This window comes from Lolium perenne, chromosome 6 (assembly GCF_019359855.2).
Source record: "Lolium perenne isolate Kyuss_39 chromosome 6, Kyuss_2.0, whole genome shotgun sequence".
Classification (NCBI taxonomy): domain Eukaryota; kingdom Viridiplantae; phylum Streptophyta; class Magnoliopsida; order Poales; family Poaceae; genus Lolium; species Lolium perenne.
The window spans coordinates 70,445,719-70,465,498 of NC_067249.2; the positions used below are offsets into that span (position 1 = coordinate 70,445,719).

General features: G+C 48.3%; 3 protein-coding genes across 3 annotated transcripts; 2 read left to right on the forward strand and 1 right to left on the reverse strand.

The window, feature by feature from the left end:
* Positions 1 to 635: 635 nt before the first annotated feature.
* LOC127307634 (uncharacterized) lies at positions 636 to 4,433 on the forward strand. The gene is made up of 8 exons (XM_051338375.2): positions 636 to 829; positions 1,267 to 1,605; positions 1,689 to 1,862; positions 1,969 to 2,030; positions 2,617 to 2,782; positions 2,872 to 2,943; positions 3,039 to 3,140; positions 3,825 to 4,433. Exons 2-8 carry the CDS (start codon positions 1,381 to 1,383, stop codon positions 4,215 to 4,217), a joined length of 1,194 nt encoding a protein of 397 aa, XP_051194335.1. The 5' UTR covers positions 636 to 829; positions 1,267 to 1,380; the 3' UTR covers positions 4,218 to 4,433.
* A 7,701-nt stretch (positions 4,434 to 12,134) lies between these two features.
* LOC127309574 (putative cyclin-dependent kinase F-2) lies at positions 12,135 to 13,331 on the forward strand. Its single transcript, XM_051340374.2, has one exon. It carries the CDS (start codon positions 12,210 to 12,212, stop codon positions 13,200 to 13,202), a length of 993 nt encoding a protein of 330 aa, XP_051196334.1. The 5' UTR covers positions 12,135 to 12,209; the 3' UTR covers positions 13,203 to 13,331.
* Positions 13,332 to 15,278: 1,947 nt separating this feature from the next.
* On the reverse strand, positions 15,279 to 16,247 carry LOC127309575 (transcription factor JUNGBRUNNEN 1-like). The gene has a single exon (XM_051340375.2). It carries the CDS (start codon positions 16,245 to 16,247, stop codon positions 15,279 to 15,281), a length of 969 nt encoding a protein of 322 aa, XP_051196335.1.
* Between the last annotated feature and the right edge of the window lie 3,533 nt (positions 16,248 to 19,780).

The window sequence follows — 19,780 nt, forward strand, 5'->3', positions numbered from 1 at the left end:
AACACCTCCGTGTCATCGCCTCCCTCGCCTTGGGCTCGCGTCGCCATCTCTAGCCACGCCGTCACACCACCTTGCTCCGCTCTTCTATAGCTTCCTTGCTGATCTTCGCCACTCCTTCCCCTGCTTCCTCGTTGTGCGCCATCGTACAATCGTGACGCCACACGCCGCAACTAGCTCCACCTCCCGGGCCTCCTAGATGGCATCTTCCTCCGTGTGAAGGAAGCCCGCCGAAGCGCGCACCGGCCCACATGCCGCCTTTCAGGGCCGGGTGCGGCCGCTACCGCCGACAACGGCCATAGAGAGAAGTTGTGGCGGCGCTTTTGCTTAGGGTTGGGAGCCTTGGAAATCGGCCTCGCACGCGTTCCGGTAGGCGGTTTTAGAATCGATGAAGGGAAAATTAGTGTGGTCAACATAATCACAATCACAACTCATGATCTCTATATTAACATTGTGAATTCCTGTGTGCCAAACAAGAAATTTATAGAACTAGGGAGATTTACTAGCATGACTTGTCTACTGTTAATAAGAGTTTGATAAAGCCTGTGAGATTTCATTATATTTGAAAAACTAGGTGACACAAAGAAGGCAAAAAAAGAGCGGAAACGAAACAAAAAGGGGACAGGAAAGACAGCCAGATTGGAAATTAAGCGAGTAACAACCTCCAACCCAGACACTGTCACCACCACCTCCACGCCCCTGCTGTCCCCTCCCTTCTCCCTCGGCCCTCGCCTCCTTCCTCCTCCGTGGGAGTCGGCGAGCCGCCGCCCGTCTCTTTTGCCGGGCACCGAGCTCCTCCGCCACGCCATTCCAACTGCTGTCCTCCGGCGAGGTAAAGAAACCGTCTTTTCTCACATTCCCCACCCCCTCCCCTAGGCTTGCTGGTGCCACGGGCGTTCGCTGTTACTCGACTAGATCTGCGCGCATTTGGCGTTTATTGGGCGTAGATCTTGAGTGCAGATCCTCCTATTCCCGGATCCGGAGTGAGGTGGATCCGGCGTTTCCGCGGTGCTGGTCGGATTCGGTCCTCCTCACTGTGGGAAACGAAAGACCGCATTTTCGGTTTGTAGATCGTAGAGCGTGTGCGTTCGATCGTTTCTTGGTGTTAGTCTCTTCACGTATGTGTGGATTCACAAGTAACCTATGCACATTTGTTCCACCAAGTTCTGTGGATTGTCACAACTGTCAAGAAAATTACCTCTGAACTCTGAAGTAGCACCATGATTAGCAATCTTACACTGACACTGTGCCTTCCTGTGGTGGTTGCAGGGGAACGGAGCATGATTCCGTGGCAAGGTTGAATGGCAGCGAGTTAGGGATACACGAGACTGTGCTCGGCAGAAGGGTTTCTAATAACCAGGAAAGAGGTCGGACGTGGCCAGGATGGATGATGTTGCTGATGTTGCTGATGCTATGGGTGCGGTGACTATAGAGAATGGGGTCAATGGCAAGCTGGTGCTGCCTGACGCTGTAGAGGAACACGGCGAACATCATGATGCACAGGCCAATAGGGACCATTCGGGGGAGAGCGAGGTTATCAACCCGCACGAAGAGGCAGGTGGGGAGGCTAGCTCACATCCAGAAGGGAAGAAGACCCGCCCTTCTAAGGTGATCTTGCGACATCGATGTTTTTTTGTGTGTCTGGTAACAATACTGTGCTGATTGGTGTTTTCTATGTGATGTGCTTATAGGGATCTCCAAGTCATGGTCCTAAGGCTGCAAGGACTAGGACCCCAAAGAGTGGAGATGGAGGTCTAGCAAGGAAAAGCACCCCTACTTCCTCTAATCGTAAGGCACCAATTGCGAGAGTATTGCATGCAGACTCAGGCTCATGTACAAACGGTGATTCGAGTGTTGATAAGACCGTAAGTTCTCAATTCTGCTTGAATTTTAATTCCTAAATTATTTGGAATTGGTTCCATGTCCAGGCGAGCTAGATCTTAAATAGTTTGTTTGGTAATGATTAATCAGAAAAATGGGAAGACTGAGTCTCGCTCGTCTGCCAAGGAGTCATCATTGCTTGAGGCCACAAAGTATGCATCTATCTTTCCTGTCCGTGCGCTCTTTCTTGTGTACTTTTACCATCTTTTAATGATACATCAGATTTTTCTCTATCTTTGTATGCATGTCTAGCCCTTATTAATCAATATAAGTTCCAACTAAAGCTTTGGTTGCTAGTTAATGATTAGCTAAAACAGGGAAATATACCGTGGTTGTGTTTCTTGGAGTACCTTACTACACATTATGCTTAAGGCATTAAAACAGATGTGCGCTTACCTCGATTCAATAGAATTGATGCTAATTTGAGCCTTTTCTCTTCTATGTCGCTGAACGACACCTTTTCATCTCGTCATTTATTTATCTACATCAGGTCCTTGACAAGTATTTCAGTATCCAAAGTTACTTTAGAAAGCTCTGCTCAATCTTAGTCGTTTGTCATTTTCAAAGTTCAACTTAGGGCCAATTTGAATCTTTGGATCATTCTTGCATAATTTCATGTAAGATCCTTGAGAATATCTCTTTTATATTCAGACTCCAGTTCTCCCTTTTCCCCTTAATATTATCTAGTTTAGTTGGATACCCACGAAGTTGCTGATGCTGTTATGTTCATCCCCACAGATCCAGGGAGAAAAGTAAAACTCAAAAGCCATCAGACGAGCATTCTTCCATCAAACGAGATGAAGAGGATTTAAATAGTGAAAGTTCAAAAGCTCGAAAGGCTGGTGGCACTCCTGCCTATGGATTCAGTTTCAAGTGTGACGAGAGAGCTGAAAAAAGAAGAGAGGTAATTTCTGTGCCTATTACAATGTTTTCCTGTTTTTATTTGGAAACACATGCAGATTTAATTTAGCTATTTTGTTTACCAATGTGTAGTTTTACTCAAAACTTGAGGAGAAGATTCACGCAAGAGAAATGGAAATAAGCAATATGCAAGCAAAATCAAAGGTAACATCTTGTTCGCTCTCAGAAATGTTATCAAACAATTCCTATCTTCCATCTCAAATGTTGATTGCTTACAATTGTTGCCTTATAATATGCAGGAGACTGAAGAAGCTGAACTCAAAATGCTGAGAAAAAGCTTAAAGTTCAAGGCAGCACCGATGCCAAGCTTCTCCCCACCGCCAAAGGTTGAGTTGAAGAAGGTAATCCTGCTTTGTTCCTCGTTCATTTTGAATCAGTGGCTTTTCAACAAGTTAATTCATGACTGTGATATGACTTGTGTAAGAACTCGAGTCTGTGGGGTTATCCCTCGCAACGTATGAGCTCTACTGGGCAAGTGGCCATGAAAACCACCAACATGTGCGTTTTTGTTCTATACCGACTCCATGCTTTAAAAAATTAAGACTTCCAAAAATATTAGAGTGCTATGTTCAGAAAGTATACTGAAAACGAAACTTCATCCCTTAAAAGAAGAAACACACAAATATGTTAGAATGTTATGTTAAGAAATCATTTATACCATGTTATACACTAAAATTCCGTGTTGTAATTTAGGTTAATGCAATACTCAGATCTGTCTGATCCAAATTTCTGAATTCATCATATCACAGAAAGTAGTGTCGATTAGATTATTACCAATTGGAGCACTCTAGTCTACTAAGTAGCAACCTATCAAAGTTGAAGCATAAAGAGAAGAGAAACCACACTTTGTTTTATTAGACATCATTTGAAGTACCTATTAACCATGACACCGAATTATCTGAATGCGTCCAGAACCAAAAGTCATATGCTCCTCTTCACATCCTGCATTGTGAACATTATTAGAAAATGCTTTTCTACATTTCAAACATTGGACAATACTTATCATATGCTGTTATTTGTTGTAGATTCCTCCCACTAGAGCTAAATCACCAAAGCTTGGCCGTTCGAAGAACAAGTCCGGGGCAGAGACTGAAGAAAGTACCACTCCTTCAAGCCGGCCTATCCGTATGAGTCTTGATGTGAATATTTCGCAAAATGGTGCAAAGAAAGCAACCCCATCAAATGTGGCAAAGAAGCCCCAGAGGAAGTCACTCCCCAAATTACCTTCAGAGGAAAGCGGTCCACTTGAGGCGAAACAGCTAAAGAGCACCGACATAAACACAGATAGTTATCAGGAGTCAGGAGCGTCGCCAGCAAAGCAGCTTCAAGAAACTGAGTCGATTGCCGACAATGTGCAGGAGCCAATCCGAGCTAGAGTTACTCCTGACGACCAGGAACTCGATGAACAGTCCGTGTAATGAAGGTCATGGCTTGCGGATCCTTCGATTTTGTGGTGGCAGGGCAGGTGTGCCTCTGGCGTAGTTGTGTATTGTTGCTTGATAATTTCGATAGTATGTTTAGTAGCCTATGTTTTGTAACCAACACACTTGTCTCATCGTCCTGGAGTTTCATCTGTACTGCTTCTGTCCATATTCTGCTTCTGTCCATAATCGTAAGCGAGGCTTCAGTCGTCATGTGCAACTGCAAATGGTTTTCTCATTATTTTCTGGTGACCTGGATGAACTTTCTCACCCTGTTTTATGGCTATGGTTATGTGGTGTCGGTGCGTTGACCCCACCTGACAGCCACTCATTCATTTCTTAGTGTGCCGCCGACTGCCACACCTGTCGCATCCCCATCTGCGGCTCTGCAACTGATGAAGTCGTTGTTTCAGCCCTCTTCGGCAGCGGACGAGCTGGGCGGCGCAAGGAACCAGCCATAGTCACTCTGTGCATCTTAACCTTGATGTCGCAATGCGAGTCCGAGCCTGCTCGGGCGCTCGACCTAATATCAAGCTTCGTGGCCGCAACTCTGTTCAAGGTGTCGACCTCCACCTTAGTATCCTCTGTCCACAAGGTGTTACCTCCACCTTAGTATCCTCTGCCCACAAGATGTTTGGTGATTTGCCCGAACATTTCTGAGGTAAAAAAAAAAGTTGCACAAACTTTCTCACCCTGTTTCACTTCAATGCATTGATCATGGTGGATAGTTGCCGACCAGGTTGGTGGCATTTGTGTGCTCCAAGCTCCTTGGTCTATTATTCGACACCCTGCTATAACATGAATAGAAACAATGTGGGTGGTGATAACTACTCAAATGGCAGGTGTAATATTTAAACCTTTTAAGTAATAAAACGCCCTTTATAAAAAAAAAACTACTCATGTGACCATGCCCAAATGACTGTGGAGGATGATTGTGACGATCAACTCCATGATCTAGCAGGGAAACATTCAGGGCCCATTGATTGAGCCCAGCAACGTTCCCTGTAAAACAGAGTTTGGGAACGCTCAACACCCAATAGGGTTGGCGTAGGGTTTATATTTATAGTGTACAACACATACAATGTTACAGGTATAAAACACAGAAGCCCACGTATACATACAGTCTAACACCCTCCCTCAATCTCAACTCTGTTATCTAACATCTAACAAGTTGAGATTGCGCCTACAACCTTGGAACAATGGCAAGGATAGTGGCTTTGTGAAGATGTCAGCAAGTTGATCTTTAGAGGAGATAAACCTGATCTGAAGAATCTTCCGTGCAACACGTTCCCTCACAAAATGATAGTCAACTTCGATGTGCTTGGTTCGAGCATGGAACACAGGATTGGATGACAGATATGTCGCACCAATGTTATCACACCAAAGAACAGGAGGTCGAGCTTGCGGAATGCGCAACTCTCGCAGTAAGGACTGCACCCAGATAAGTTCAGCAGTAGCATTGGCCACAGCTTTATACTCAGCTTCAGTACTGCTCCGAGATACTGTAGCTTGCTTGCGAGCACTCCAGGCGATCAAATTAGGACCAAAGAATACTGCATATCCCCCCGTAGATCGCCTGTCATCAGGACTACCAGCCCAGTCTGCATCAGAGAACGCAGACAACAAGGCTGAAGGAGCAGAACGAAGGCGAAGTCCATAGGATAGTATATGACGAATATAACGCAGAATGCGCTTCACAGCTGTCCAATGAGGATCTCTGGGCGAGTGCAAATACTGACAGACGCGGTTAACCGCATAAGATATATCAGGCCTGGTAATGGTGAGATACTGAAGACCTCCAACAACACTGCGATATTCTGTCGCATCCTCAGAGGACAGAAGAACACCATCAGCAGCAGTAAGCACATCAGAAGTAGACATAGGCGTCATGGCAGGCTTACTATCAAGCATACCAGCACGACGAAGCAAGTCCTGTGAATACTTCTTCTGAGTAAGAGACAGACCAGTATCATCATGAGTCACTTCAAGACCAAGGAAATAGTGCAGTTTCCCAAGATCTTTCACAGCAAATGTAGCACCAAGCGAAGCGACAAGACGATCAGTAGCAGCAGCAGAGGAGCTAACCAGGATAATATCATCAACATATACCAGAAGATACATGGTGACCTCTGGACGCTGAAGCAGAAACAGTGACGTGTCTGCTGTGGAGGGAACAAAACCGTGAGCTCGAAGAGCAGCTCCAAGGCGTGCATGCCAAGCACAAGGAGCTTGCTTGAGACCATACAAGGCCTTCACCAAGCGACACAAGTGATCAGGACGAGAAGGATCGGCAAACCCAGGCGGCTGACGCATATAAACCTCCTCATCAAGGACGCCATGAAGAAAGGCGTTCTGAACATCCAGCTGGCGAAGAGACCACCCACGAGTGACAGCCACAGAAAGCAGAATACGAATGGTGGTTGGCTTGACAACAGGACTGAATGTATCCTCGTAATCAATGCCATACCTCTGTCGGAACCCCTTGGCAACCAAGCGCGCCTTATATCGCTCGATAGTCCCATCGGCATGTTTCTTGACCTTAAACACCCATTTGCAGTCAATAACATTGATACCTGTCCGTGGCGGAACTAAGGACCATGTCTTATTCTTGAGAAGAGCCTGATACTCAAGCTCCATAGCCTGACGCCAATGAGGAATTTGCATGGCGGCAGAGTAATGACGAGGCTCAGCAGTGGGATCAGCAACAGCTTGAGACAGACATGCAGCGAGCCAAGCAACAGTCCCATCAGTACGCTCCTTGGGGCGAGAGATACCACTCCGACTACGTGTATGTGGTCGAGAGGGCACAGGTGCAGGCACAGTCGATGGAGGAGCCGTGGCTGCAGGCGGAGAGGGAGCGGGCGATGGAGGCGACGGTGAGCCAGGCAGCGAGACAGCCGGCCCATCTGGGGAAGCGGGCGGCGAGGCGAAAGGCGTCGCACGAGGCGACCGGGCGGGGCGACCCGGGCGGGGCGACCCAGCGGGGCGACCCAGACATGGGCGACGACCCAGGCGAGGGCAAGCCGGGCGTGGGCGACGGCCCAAGCGGAGGCGACGGGGGTCGCGACCCAGCAAGCGGCGAGGCCGAGCCAGGCGTGACCGCATGCTCAGATGAAGGAGCAGGAGGCGGCACGGCGGTCGAGGACCCTGCATGGGGCATGCAGGACACTGCGCGATCGACGTGAACAGCGGGAGCGGTAGACTCCACAGGAGGATCATCTAGAAGCTCAAGGCGCGCACCTCGTCCAACACCTGCACCATGGTTAGGAACCAAAACAGGAGAATATGCAACATCATCAAATTGACCAGGCAAGACAGGAGTAGACACCAAGGGCTGGGTGGTAGGAGGTGGGGACACAGTAGGCGCAAACGGAAACAGGTTTTCATCGAAGACAACATCGCGGGAGATGTAGACACGATTGGATTGAATGTGGAGACACTTGTACCCTTTATGCATGGAACTATAGCCGAGGAAAACACACTGTTTGGAGCGAAACTCCAGTTTACGACTGTTGTAGGGACGGAGATGTGGCCAACACGCACAGCCAAACACTTTGAGAAAAGTGTAGTCTGGAGGTTCATGAAACAAGAGCTCGACAGGTGTTTTCATATTAAGGAGTCTAGTAGGAAGCCTGTTAATGAGAAAACAAGCTGTGATAAACGCATCACTCCAAAAACGAAAAGGGACAAATGCGTGCGCAAGAAGGGTTATGCCAGTTTCAACAATGTGGCGGTGTTTACGTTCAGCAACGCCATTCTGTTGGTGGGTATGAGGGCAAAGCTATACGGTGAGCAATGCCATGCTTCTGAAAGAAAGAACTAAGGTTGCGATACTCGCCCCCCCAGTCGGACTGAACATGAATAATTTTCGCGTTGAGGAGCCTCTCTACATGACGTTGGAATTGCAAGAAGACATCAAATACATCAGACTTGCGTTTAAGAAGATAAATCCATGTAAAGCGACTATAAGCATCAATGAAACTGACATAATAATTGTGACCACTAACTGAAGTTTGGGCATGGCCCCACACATCTGAATAAATAAGCTCGAGAGGAGTTTTGGCTACATAGTTTGACACTGAAAAGGGTAACTGATGACTCTTGCCTTGCTGACAGGCATCACAGACTGCAAAATCTTTATTGCTAGATACAAGTGGGAGATCATGGCGACGAAGCACATGGCGAACAATGGGAGTGGCGGGATGACCAAGACGAGAGTGCCAATGTGAGGACGAAGCTCGCACAGCACTGAGGACATGGGGGGCGGCAGGCACATCAAGAGAGTAGAGACCATGGCGACTCCAACCTCTAAGAAGAACGTCCCGCGTGACTCGGTCCTTGACAAAAAAATGAAACGGGTGAAACTCAACAAAGACATCATTATCAAGAGTGAGCTTTTTAACAGACAGTAAATTACGAGTGACCGAGGGAACACGAAGAACATTACGAAGATGAATAGACTTGGATGTACGGGTAAGAAGGGAAGCCTGGCCAACATGGGAGATGTGCATACCTGTCCCGTCAGCAGTGCGAACCTGATCATGGCCAGTGTAGGACTCCCGCGCGGTGAGGTGAGAGAGATCATGCGTCAGATGATCGGTAGCACCCGTGTCCATGTACCACGTCGGATCAACAGGGTAAGACGAAGTAGACCCCTGTGTCGCAAGAGCCGCCTGTTTCTCATTACCGCGGCCATCATTGCCAATGCCAAGAAACTCTTGCTTGAAGCGTCGATGACACCGAGAGGCAAGATGTCCCTCAATACCGCACAGCTGGCAGGGCACTTTGGCGCCACAGGATGGGCACTGCCAGGCGCGACCACGGCCGCCAGAATTGTTGTTGGGGCGGGGCGGCGTGGCGGGCTGGCGGGGCTGCGGCGGGGGCCCGCCTTGCGGGCGCGGCTGCTGTTGGTCACGGCCACCACGGAAGGCCGCATTGGCCACAGCATCATCAGGGCGCATCTTCAGACGGCGTTGCTCGGAGTTGAGGAGGCGAGCATAGAGCTCGCGAGGCGGAAGAGGGGTATCCCGCCCATTGATGTTCTCCACAAGGGCTTCATAGTCTTCATCAAGTCCATTGAGGAGAAAAGAGGTGAATTCCTCATCACGGAGAGGCTGCCCAATGGAGGAAAGAATATCCGCCACCTCCTTCACCTTGTTGTAATAGGTGGACATGGGGGAATCCAGTTTCTTGATTTCACCAAGCTTAGTACGGATCGCCATAGACCGAGCCATGGACTGCGAGGAGAAGCTGGAGTCCAGGGTTCCCCAAGCATCGCGCGAAGTCATAGCAAACACGACCATGCCCGCCACCGAGGGAGTGAGCGAGGACTGTATGGCTCCAAGAATAGCTTGATCCTGAGCGACCCAAAGACGATGCGCGGGGTTATGAACAACCATCGGAGCACCATCAGAGGAGGTGACATGAAGAACAGCAGGGGGACACGGTAACGTGCCATCAACAAATCCTTCCAAGTAATGGCTGCGAAGAAGAGGCAGAACTTGGGCGCGCCACAGAAGGTAATTGTCGGCATTGAGCTTGACCGTCAGGAGATGAGCAAAGTGGAACGGTGTAGCCGCTGCACTAGGGCCAGCATCGGGCACAGGAGCAGGAGCCGAGGCAGCCGCCGGTGGAGGCGGAGGCGGCGGCGGCGGCGAGTGCGGCCCATAGGAGAGGGGCGGCATGCCGTAGAACAGGGGCTGGCCATAGAGACCAGCTCCATATGGAACAAGCGGCGCCGACGCGGCCGGCGGCGAGGGTGCACCAGTACCGAAAGCACCAGGGGCACCATAGATCGCCGACGGCAGAGGGGGTGGCGGGGCTGGCGCAACCGTGGCAGGTGCGGGGCGAACGGCGGTAACCGCCGCAGATGGCACCGCTGGGGGAGGCACCGCCATAGATGGGACCGCCACGTGGGGCATCACGGCGGAGGCCGTGGGCAGGGCGGCAGAAGCCGTGGGCGGTGCAAGGGGAGACACCGCAGCGGCAAAGGGCCACCCGGCGCCGTCGTTGAAGATCGAGCCCGCCGATCGCGTGGAGATCGGCGGCGGGACAAAAGGCGGTGGAGCGGTCCCGGCGAGGAGAGCCGCGAGGAACGGCGAGACCGTCGCAGTGGTCGTGGAAGACACCATTGCGGAGGAGGTCGACGTGCTCGAGGCGGCAGGGATCGAGGTGGCGGCGGCGGCTGGTAAGGCGGCGGCGGCCGACTCGGAGGAGGCGGCGGAAGTCATAGGACCGGTTAGGGCTGATACCATGTAAAACAGAGTTTGGGAACGCTCAACACCCAATAGGGTTGGCGTAGGGTTTATATTTATAGTGTACAACACATACAATGTTACAGGTATAAAACACAGAAGCCCACGTATACATACAGTCTAACATTCCCCTTGATTGAGCCGAGCATACATCGGCAGAGTTTAAAGATTACCACGCAATGCTTCATCAAATCCGTTGCAGCAATGTTTATCGACAGTTCCAAAATGATCTAGTTGAGCACATGTAGATTCACAAAGTAAACGATACGAGTGTTGTCAATTAACAGAAGATACTATCACTCTGGAAAAAGGGTCTGGCAGAGATTTGTATGCCCCATCCACGTTAATCTTCAGAGTGTTTCCTGGTGGCACCCACTGCAAGTGCAAAACATTGTCCGTAAGTCCGTTGTATTGCCGCACCTGCTTTGCCCGCACAGAACACCGCTTGATGCGCACGTTCTCTGAGGCAGAAGCAGATTGTTTGCCTTCCCTCACCCAGTTCTTCCACCAGCTAGACCAGATAGCAAAAATCTGAACCCTCACTCTTCACCTGCTTGCTACCGAGCATGACTCCAGCTTCGAATAATATCTCTATGCTCCAGGTTCATAGCTCGCCAGACCGCTTTCACATGCTTGCTCGTGGGTTAGTTCATACTCCCTTCGTCTCATGAAACTTGTCTGTGATTTGATAAAATTTAGATGTATACTAAATAGTGTCTAGATATATTTAAATAAATTTTAATAAATCTCAGGCAACTTTTGTGGGACGGGGTGAGTACATCTGTTAAAACCCTATATACAGCTAATTTCATTTCAAATCATATGGTTATACTTTACGCCTTTCTAGAACATATGCTAATCTGCAGTGACTTGGTACTTTTCTCCCTATCTCGTACTTTTTTCATCTGCATACCTTCGTTTGTGCGATGGGCAAGGGCCCTTGATTCAATAACGAGTCAATAATTTGTGTCTTTTGAGCTAGGCTGTGCTGCTTGCAAGCTGTGTTCTGTCATGACTCATGAATCACACGATGAACTATTATTATTTGTCTTTGATATTATAGATCTCCAACGTTTTCTCCGCTGTAATTTGTAAAGCAGTTTTTAGCGTAAGTAGTTGCAATCCGACCCGGAAATGGTGAATGGAACCTGGGTGCGCGCGCACCCGTTTACGAAAAGTTAAAAAAAATGCTATTTAAAAGTTTCCAAAAAATGCTAAGTAAATTTTTGCATGTATATATTATGTTGATACTTACTCGTGTGTGTTTTCACGGAAAAATACCATTGTGTGTGACCTACACAAAAATGACAAAATGGAAATTCCTATTCCTGTGAATAGTACAAATGCCTGTTCACTATTCTCATTTGGACATTTTGTCATTTTTATGCAGGCCACACACAATGGTATTTTTTCGTGAAAACTCACACGAGTAAGTATCAACATAATATGTACATGCAAAATTTTACTTCACATTTTTTTGAAACTTTTAAATAGCATTTTTTTGAACTTTTCGTAAACGGGTGCGCGCGCACCCAGGCTGCATTGTCTTATTACACCGGTGGTCCGATCCGATAACGACTCCAACTCCCTTGTTCGAGATCCTTATATACACTCTGCGCGCACCCTTCGCTACTGTGTTTCTCCCTGATCGATACACAGTTTTCTCTTAGATCGATCCTACTTTACTAAACCAGGAGCAATCTCGGCCAGCCAAATCTCCTCTTCGCCATTCTCGATGGCTGTCGTTGGAGCCCTACCCGCCGCCGTCCGCACCGTCGACTCCCGGTCAAAGAGCTGCAACGGGAGGCCTATCTGGAGCCTCGACGACTACGGCGAGACGGGCGTGCTCGGCTACGGGTCCTTCGGCACGGTCATCAAGGCGCGCTACTACGGCACCGGTGAGAGCGTGGCCATCAAGATCCTCACCTCGACCAGCAACCACGACGCGACGCTCCGGGAGGCCGACCTCCTCGCGGCGTGCAGCGGCCACCGCTCCATCGTGCAGCTGCGCGCCATGTCCCTGGACCCCGCCACCGACGTGCTCTCCCTCGTGATGGAGTACGTTGGCCCAAGCCTCAGCGACGTCCTCCGCTGGCGCCACTCCCGCCCGTTCCCGGAGGCCGACGTGCGCTGCGTCATGCGCCAGCTCCTGGCCGGCGCGGAGCACATGCACAGGTGCCGCGTCGTCCACCGGGACATCAAGCCCGACAACGTCCTCGTCGGCGGCGACCGCATGAGCGTCAAGATTTGCGACCTCGGGCTCGCCATGTCCATGACCGAGTCCCCTCCGTACGGCCGCTGCGGCACCCGCAACTACACCGCGCCGGAGATCCTCCTGGGGAAGCCCGACTACGACGCGACGGTGGACGCGTGGTCACTCGGCTGCGTCATGGCCGAGCTCCTCCGAGGGTGCCCGATCTTCTGCGGCGCGGAGGACGACGCCGACCAGCTCCTCAAGATCTTCGAGATACTTGGCGTGCCGAACAAGTGGTCCTGGCCGGCCTACGGCTCCATGCCGCTCGCCGGGGAGCTGGTAACGCTGCCGAGCATCCCCCACTGTAACAGGCTGCGCAAGATGTTCCCTGAGCACCGCCTGTCCGCAGAAGGGTTCCAAGTACTGAGCGGCCTCCTCTCCTGCGACGCCGATAGGAGGCTGTCGGCGACCGCCGCCCTCCGGCATCCATGGTTCACCAACAACGTGGACGACGCTCCCGAATGTTTGATCTGAAACAATTCCTACTGTCTCTGTTATTGTGACAGGCATGTGACTGCAATTTTTGTATGGCTGTGCTGCCTGTTTTTTCAGCAAGTTTAAGTCTACCTGTAGAAAGTAATAGTTGACTTATGTTCAGACAAATAACCCTGTAGTGTTGGGTTTGTATTTTTGGATAATCTTCCACATGTCAAATTTTGTACATTCCTCAGAAGATATTCTCTTAATTTTGTTTAGTTCATTCATAATTTTGTTTCTATTTGAACTCAAAGTTTATCTTAATTAGTTACCACGAGTTCTTCCAATATTGTTGAAAGCTAGAGTAAGGACAGAATTACACAAGAGATGAAAATGGCCAACTATCTCAATTGCTTCCGTGATACGATAATGGCACGATAAACAAAACTCAACATTCCTTTGGTTGCTTTAAAACGATTCAGGTATCCAAAATCAATATGGACAGTAAAACAGAAAACTAAACTGATATACAACTAATAACTGAGCATGATACGAAAACACAAGCTCATCCAAACTGATTTATCCATATCAGGTACCAATGGATTGTAGGCAGATTACTGATAAGAACAAAGTCAAAAGGTTCACTGACCATGTCTTACAACAATATCTTTTTTTAGATGCTTACAACAATATCTTTGCAATACATCAAATCCAACAAAGAAAAATGAAAACATTTTAAGTCTTGTACTTCTCGTGACCAAAAGAGAAAATTGCGGGAAGAGCTCCCTGGATAGATTGTTTCACTCCGTGTTGCTCCCCGGGCTGAACCCTAGCTCCTCCGGCGCCCCCACCCTCCCTCCTCCTCTCCTCCCCGTCGCCGCCGGCGAGCGCCGCCGGGCAAAGTCCGCGCGGTGCCCTATGGATTGCGAGAAAAAACTTGCTATTGAATGGATCATTCCTAAGCATCCGGCTAATTTACCGTTTCATATGATCCTTCTCTTGCAACAATGGATGCAGGTGGCGACGAAGGACAAGGGAGGGTTAGCACTTGCGGTTGATAGGATGAAGGTCCTACATGCTTCGCTTCGCGGTGTGCAATAGTAGGAGGAATCGCCAGTGTTCATGTAGTCATGTTGGTTTGGTCTTACTTTCTCGTTGTGTGTTGTGTTGTATCAAACTCATTGCGGTCTCCGGCTCGGGGGGCGAAGTTGCATGTCGAGTCTACGGACGGGCCGCCGCATGGCACGTCCCTGATCCGTATATGCGGGTGCTACGAACGGTCAGCGAAAGTGCTACGAACGGTCGGTAGGGGTGCTTCAAATTGCCAGCAGCCGTGCTACAAACTATCAACAACGGTACTGCAATATGTCATCAGCATTGCTCCAAAAGGTCAGCGATTGTGTTGCAAACCCCAACGATGGCGCAAGAAGCGAGTGATGGTGATGCTAGCTGGAGCTGGGATGTCGTCGGCATTGCGCCAGCGAGTAGTTTACGATGCTACAATAGTATAAATCATTTTCTACAAATGTTCTATGATTTTGCTACTTTAGTATAATTTTTGTGCTACAATGTCTCCGGTCAGGTCTCCGGCAATGGCGAGCAGTGGACGATGCTATTGTAGTATAACTTTTTGTTGCTACAAATGCTCTGTTGTTTTGCTACTTTAGTATAAAATTGTTGCCTCAATGTCTTCGGCGAGGTCGGTTTAGAATCAATAGCACAATTGTTTTGCTACGAAGTCTCCGGCGAGTCTCCGACGAGGTCTCCGGTGATGTATGGTGCTCCGACGAGTCTTTTTTCCCAGTCGAACCGTATTTTTGCTTCAATGAAGCAAAAGCGTAAGTTTTTTGTGCGATGAAGCAAAGTCTGAAAGAGTCGCAACTCTCCTTCTATTTTAGTCGAACCGTTTTTTGCTTCAATGAAGCAAAAGCGATAGGTTTTTTGCTACGATGAAGTAAAGCTAGATTTCAGTAAAAGTGGACACGTGTCAGGCATGTAAGCAGGTGGCTGCCTCGAGAGGATTTCTAGCATTGTTAAAAAAAAAGGTGTTGCAACTAAAACATGCATGGATGATACATCTTCATCTGTCTCAAGTCAACAGTAAAAGCAACAACATCCAAATTAAATGAGTCATCATCGGCTGATCTGGTCGTTCTTAGCTGACGACCGGCCCGTCCTCTCCTCCAGGAGCTTGGCTGGCGTCAAGAACTCTCTGATCTCCGGCAGATCGTACAATTCGTCCAACGTCAACCACACGAAGAAGGGTTTCTCGTCTTCGATGCGAACGACGGGCTTGGGAGGTGCGGTGTGCCGGCAGTAGTCCATAGCCCATTCCCAGACGGACGGAGCTGTGTCCCGGTAGAAGTCTTCCTTGCTGATGCCAATTTCCTCCCTCACCTTGTCCTTGTTCCGCAGCCACCAGTAGAAGTCCTCGCGATCCTCAACCTCTGGCTCGTCCGCCGGCGACGGCGAGCTCTCTGCCTCGACCTCGACAAGGTCCTCTTGGTTGCCAGTGTTGGTGTTTTCTTCGTTCGACGTCTTCTGACGAGCACGGCGGTGGCATTGGTGCGCCGTGGCCGAATCGTCCGCCTTCCTCTTGCGCGCGCACGACGATGTCGCCGCGGCGGGCTTCTTGTGGTTCTTGGCGGCGGCGCGCGGGCTGAAGTACACCTTGCAGAGGGTCATCTCGTCCTGCCCGTCCTCGCGCAGGCCGAGCTCCGCCATGAGCCACCCGGACCGGACGCGCGCACCGTCCTCCTTGGTCACGAAGGAGAAGTTTTGGCGATAGCCTACGCCGCCGTGGCGCGCGGACTCCACTGGCTTGGACCCGGCCTCGGAGTGCCAGCACCCTTCCCCCGAGTCCACCGTGCGCGACTTGCGGCCGCCGCCTCTGGCCCGCACGGCCGTGAAGAAGTACCACGCCTCGTCGCCGTTGCTCGAGACCGCCGCGGCGTAGTCCCGGGTGAGGTCGGCGGGGTGGGCGGCGTAGACGTCGCCCTCGTGGATGAACTTGCTCGACTTGTCGCCGGAGACGACGCGCGGGCTGAGGTACGACACGATGAGCTCCTGCTCGGAAGGGTGGGCGTCGAGCGCGAAGTCCATGGCGCGCGAGAGATTGATGGAGTTCCTCAATGGGAGGAGGGGGACGACGGGAACTGCCTAGCTACGTGCTGCTTTGCTGGGATTCTGAATTCAGTTCGAGTCCGTTGTGATTAATGGCTACGGAGATATATAGCGAGTTTGGAGACGGAGTTCGTGTCGGATTGTACAGTACTATGATCCCAACTCGATCCAACTTTCCATCCTTGAGTTCCAAGTTTCCATATTTGAGCTCCAGGTTTCTAAATTTGAGAAAACTACGCGGTTTTCAGTTTTTCACTTTCCTTGCGGGGTTCGCCATCAGTACGTACTATGGAAAGTGTCCATTAACCAGTAGATTCAACTCTAGATCCGCATAGTGAAAACACGAGGCAAACCACTGTACCAAACCTCATCATGTTTAATAATGGGCATTCTGAGTCTTTTTCTCCTTCAAATTCAAATCTAACGAAATAATTTAAACAAAGTCCAAAAAATCCGTTGACCCACGAAATATACAATATTCCACGAAATTCCGATGAAATTTTGAACCCTACCGAGTCTCATGGTATCTTATTTGATTCCCCATTCTTAGGGCCTATTTGATCGCAGGATTCTTAGAACATAAGAATAGCTGCAGGATTAGAATATCATGTCCGGTTGAATTCTACAGAATTTGGAACCTACAGGAATATTTTCCAAATAACGGTTGACTCATAGAAAAATCAAAGAAATGGTAACATGAGGTTTGAGTGGATGAAAACTTTCCTCCAAAACATAGTACTAATCCAATAATATAGGAAAATTTCCTATGCATTCCTAAGGATTCAATCCAACGAATCAAACGGTAACGTAGAATAAAATTCCAAAGGATAAAAATTCTACAAAATTTATATAGAATTCCATCAAACAAACCCTTATTTGCATCAGCCGCCGCCTCCTCGATTCCCTACCCAACCAATTCCCTTCATGATGTAGCCGCTCTCTCTCACTCCTCTCGCTCCACATCTATCTCACTCATCAATTCCCCCCCACCGCGGGCTTCCGATTCTAAAACATGGTGCCTGGCATCGTAGTGCCCTTCTCCCCGGACAACCCCGCCCAACATGGCCTCCTACCGTGTCCCCGGCTCCATGCGGATCCCTACGACGACAACGAAGGTTGAAGCCAACGCTGGAGATAGTAAAGTCATTTGCAAATTGAGGAACACCAAAGGAGGCAGAGTCACTTGTTTTGCCTTGAGAAAGCTGAAAGGACCGAAGATGAACAAAGAGGCTTCTGCCTTGGCTTTCTGCTTTCTGCTACCTATCAGTGCCTTGTCCATAATTGCAGCTGGAGCATGCGGTACTTGTCTCCCACTCCTCCTTCTTGTGCTCTTTGATTTGCCTATTTGTTTTTTTGAAAAGGGGATTCATTCCAGCTTCTGCATCATATGATGCACACGGTCTTTATTAATAGTTTCGAACCAAACAAAAGTATGTGATACAAAATTCATGGATCACGCATGGTGGATACATAAATCAACCAGCGAAACATCAAAACTCGGAAACTAAGCCAACTAAGCATCCAGTAGTCGACTAGTGTGACACCATCCAGCCTGGGCCAAGATACCCTGAGCGACCATCTAGAGATGGTTGGATCCAGTATCCATAAACGGCCGCTGGTCCTGAGGGAGGAGTAACACCCACTGTTGCACCTAGTGGACGACCATATGAATAACAAGCATGCTATTGAAAGACGTTGAATTGTTAAACACAATATTATTTCGATATCTCCATATTGACCAGCACAAAGCGGACACACCAATGCGTATTCGATCTTTTGCATTTTGGTCAACACCATTCAACCAATTGTCAAACATATTGGTAATATTAGCTGGGGGTGGGAGATCAAAAGTGAAAAACACTATGCGCCAAAATAATTTTGAAAAGGGACAAGCTATAAAAAGATGTTCGATGGATTCTTGTGCACCACAAAAACAACATTTCCTACACCCTTTCCAAATTTTTTTTGCAAGATTATCTTTGGTTAACAAAACTTTATTATGAAGAAACCACATAATTTTTTTTGATCTTTAACGGGATTTTAAGCTTCCATAAATATTTCCGCAGAAAAGGAGTATGGTCGTTCATCAAGTCTTCATACATAGATTTGACAGTAAATAATCCCGAGGTTGTAAGGTTCCAAGCAAAAGTATCTGGTTCATCCTCAAGAGTAACATTCATCAAACGTCTACATAAATGCAACCAATCCGTCCACTTGTTCCCCTGTAACACTCTCCTAAACTGAATATTAAGAGGGACCTGAGCTAATACATCTGCAACCAAGACATTTCTATGTTGCACAATGTGATACAAAGATGGATACTGCTGCGCTAAAGTTTTATCCCCCAGCCAAACGTCCTCCCAAAGTCTAACAGCTGAACCATCACCTAATTTAAAGTGACCTCGTGCAAATAAATCATCATTCACATGCATTAGTCTCTTCCAGAAAGGAGAATCAGATGGTTTAACCTGAACTTGAGAGAGAATTTTTTGAGAGAGATATTTATTATGTAGTAACTCCTGCCAAACTCCTTCTTCATTCAATAATTTGAAGAGCCATTTACTTAGAAGGCATCTATCCTTTAACTCTAGAACCTCAATACCAAGACCACCTTGATCTTTTGGCCTACATATAATATTCCATTTTTTTAATCTATATTTCCGCTTTTCTCCATCTCCTTGCCAAAAAAAATCTAGATCGATAAAAATCGAGTCTTTTCAGAACCCCTTTCGAAATCTCAAGGAAAGATAACATAAACATTGGTAAACTTGTCAACACAAAATTGATCAAAACAAGTCTGTCCCCATAAGATAAGAGCTTGCCTTTCCAGCATCCCAATTTGCCTTCAAATCGAGTTTCTACCGGATACCAATCTGAATTTCTAAGGGTTTTGTAGTGAATAGGAACTCCAAGGTACTTAAACAACAAAGAGCCCGCCTCACATCCAAAAATATGTTTATATTGCTGCTCCTCTTCCCTCGCTTTTCCGAAACAAAATAATTCACTCTTATGAAAATTAATTTTCAAACCCGATAGTTGTTCAAAAATACACATAATTAATTTCATATTTAGTGTCTTTGCAAATCATGCTCCATAAACAAAATTGTATCATCCGCACGTTGTAAAATTGAAATACCTCCCTCAACAAGATGATGGATTAGGCTTCCCACTTGGCCATCTACCTTAGCGCGCTCGATTAAAATGGCCAACATATCTACAACAATGTTAAAAAGGATGGGCGAGAGAGGGTCACCATGTCTCAATCCCTTCCTAATTTGGAAATAATGCCCAATATCATCATTTACCTTGACCGCGACACTCCCGTCTTGGACAAAATCTTTGATGAAACGACACCGTTCTGGCGCGAAACCTTTCATTCTAAACCTTTGTTGTAGGAATGACCATTTAACCTTATCATAAGGCTTTTTGAAATCAATTTTAAATAAGACCCCGCATCTCATGAATAGTTTCATGTAGTATAACCACACCTTCCAATATATGTCTACCCGACA

Bases quoted from the DNA above. Each gene is read 5' to 3' on its own strand.
- LOC127309575 (XM_051340375.2), bottom strand. From the start codon at position 16,247: ATGGACTTCGCGCTCGACGCCCACCCTTCCGAGCAGGAGCTCATCGTG.
- LOC127309574 (XM_051340374.2), top strand. From the start codon at position 12,210: ATGGCTGTCGTTGGAGCCCTACCCGCCGCCGTCCGCACCGTCGACTCC.
- LOC127307634 (XM_051338375.2), top strand. From the start codon at position 1,381: ATGGATGATGTTGCTGATGTTGCTGATGCTATGGGTGCGGTGACTATA. The intron at 1,863-1,968 runs GTAAGTTCTCAA...ATGATTAATCAG, and splicing joins ATTCGAGTGTTGATAAGACC to AAAAATGGGAAGACTGAGTC. The intron at 2,031-2,616 runs GTATGCATCTAT...TCATCCCCACAG, and splicing joins TCATTGCTTGAGGCCACAAA to ATCCAGGGAGAAAAGTAAAA.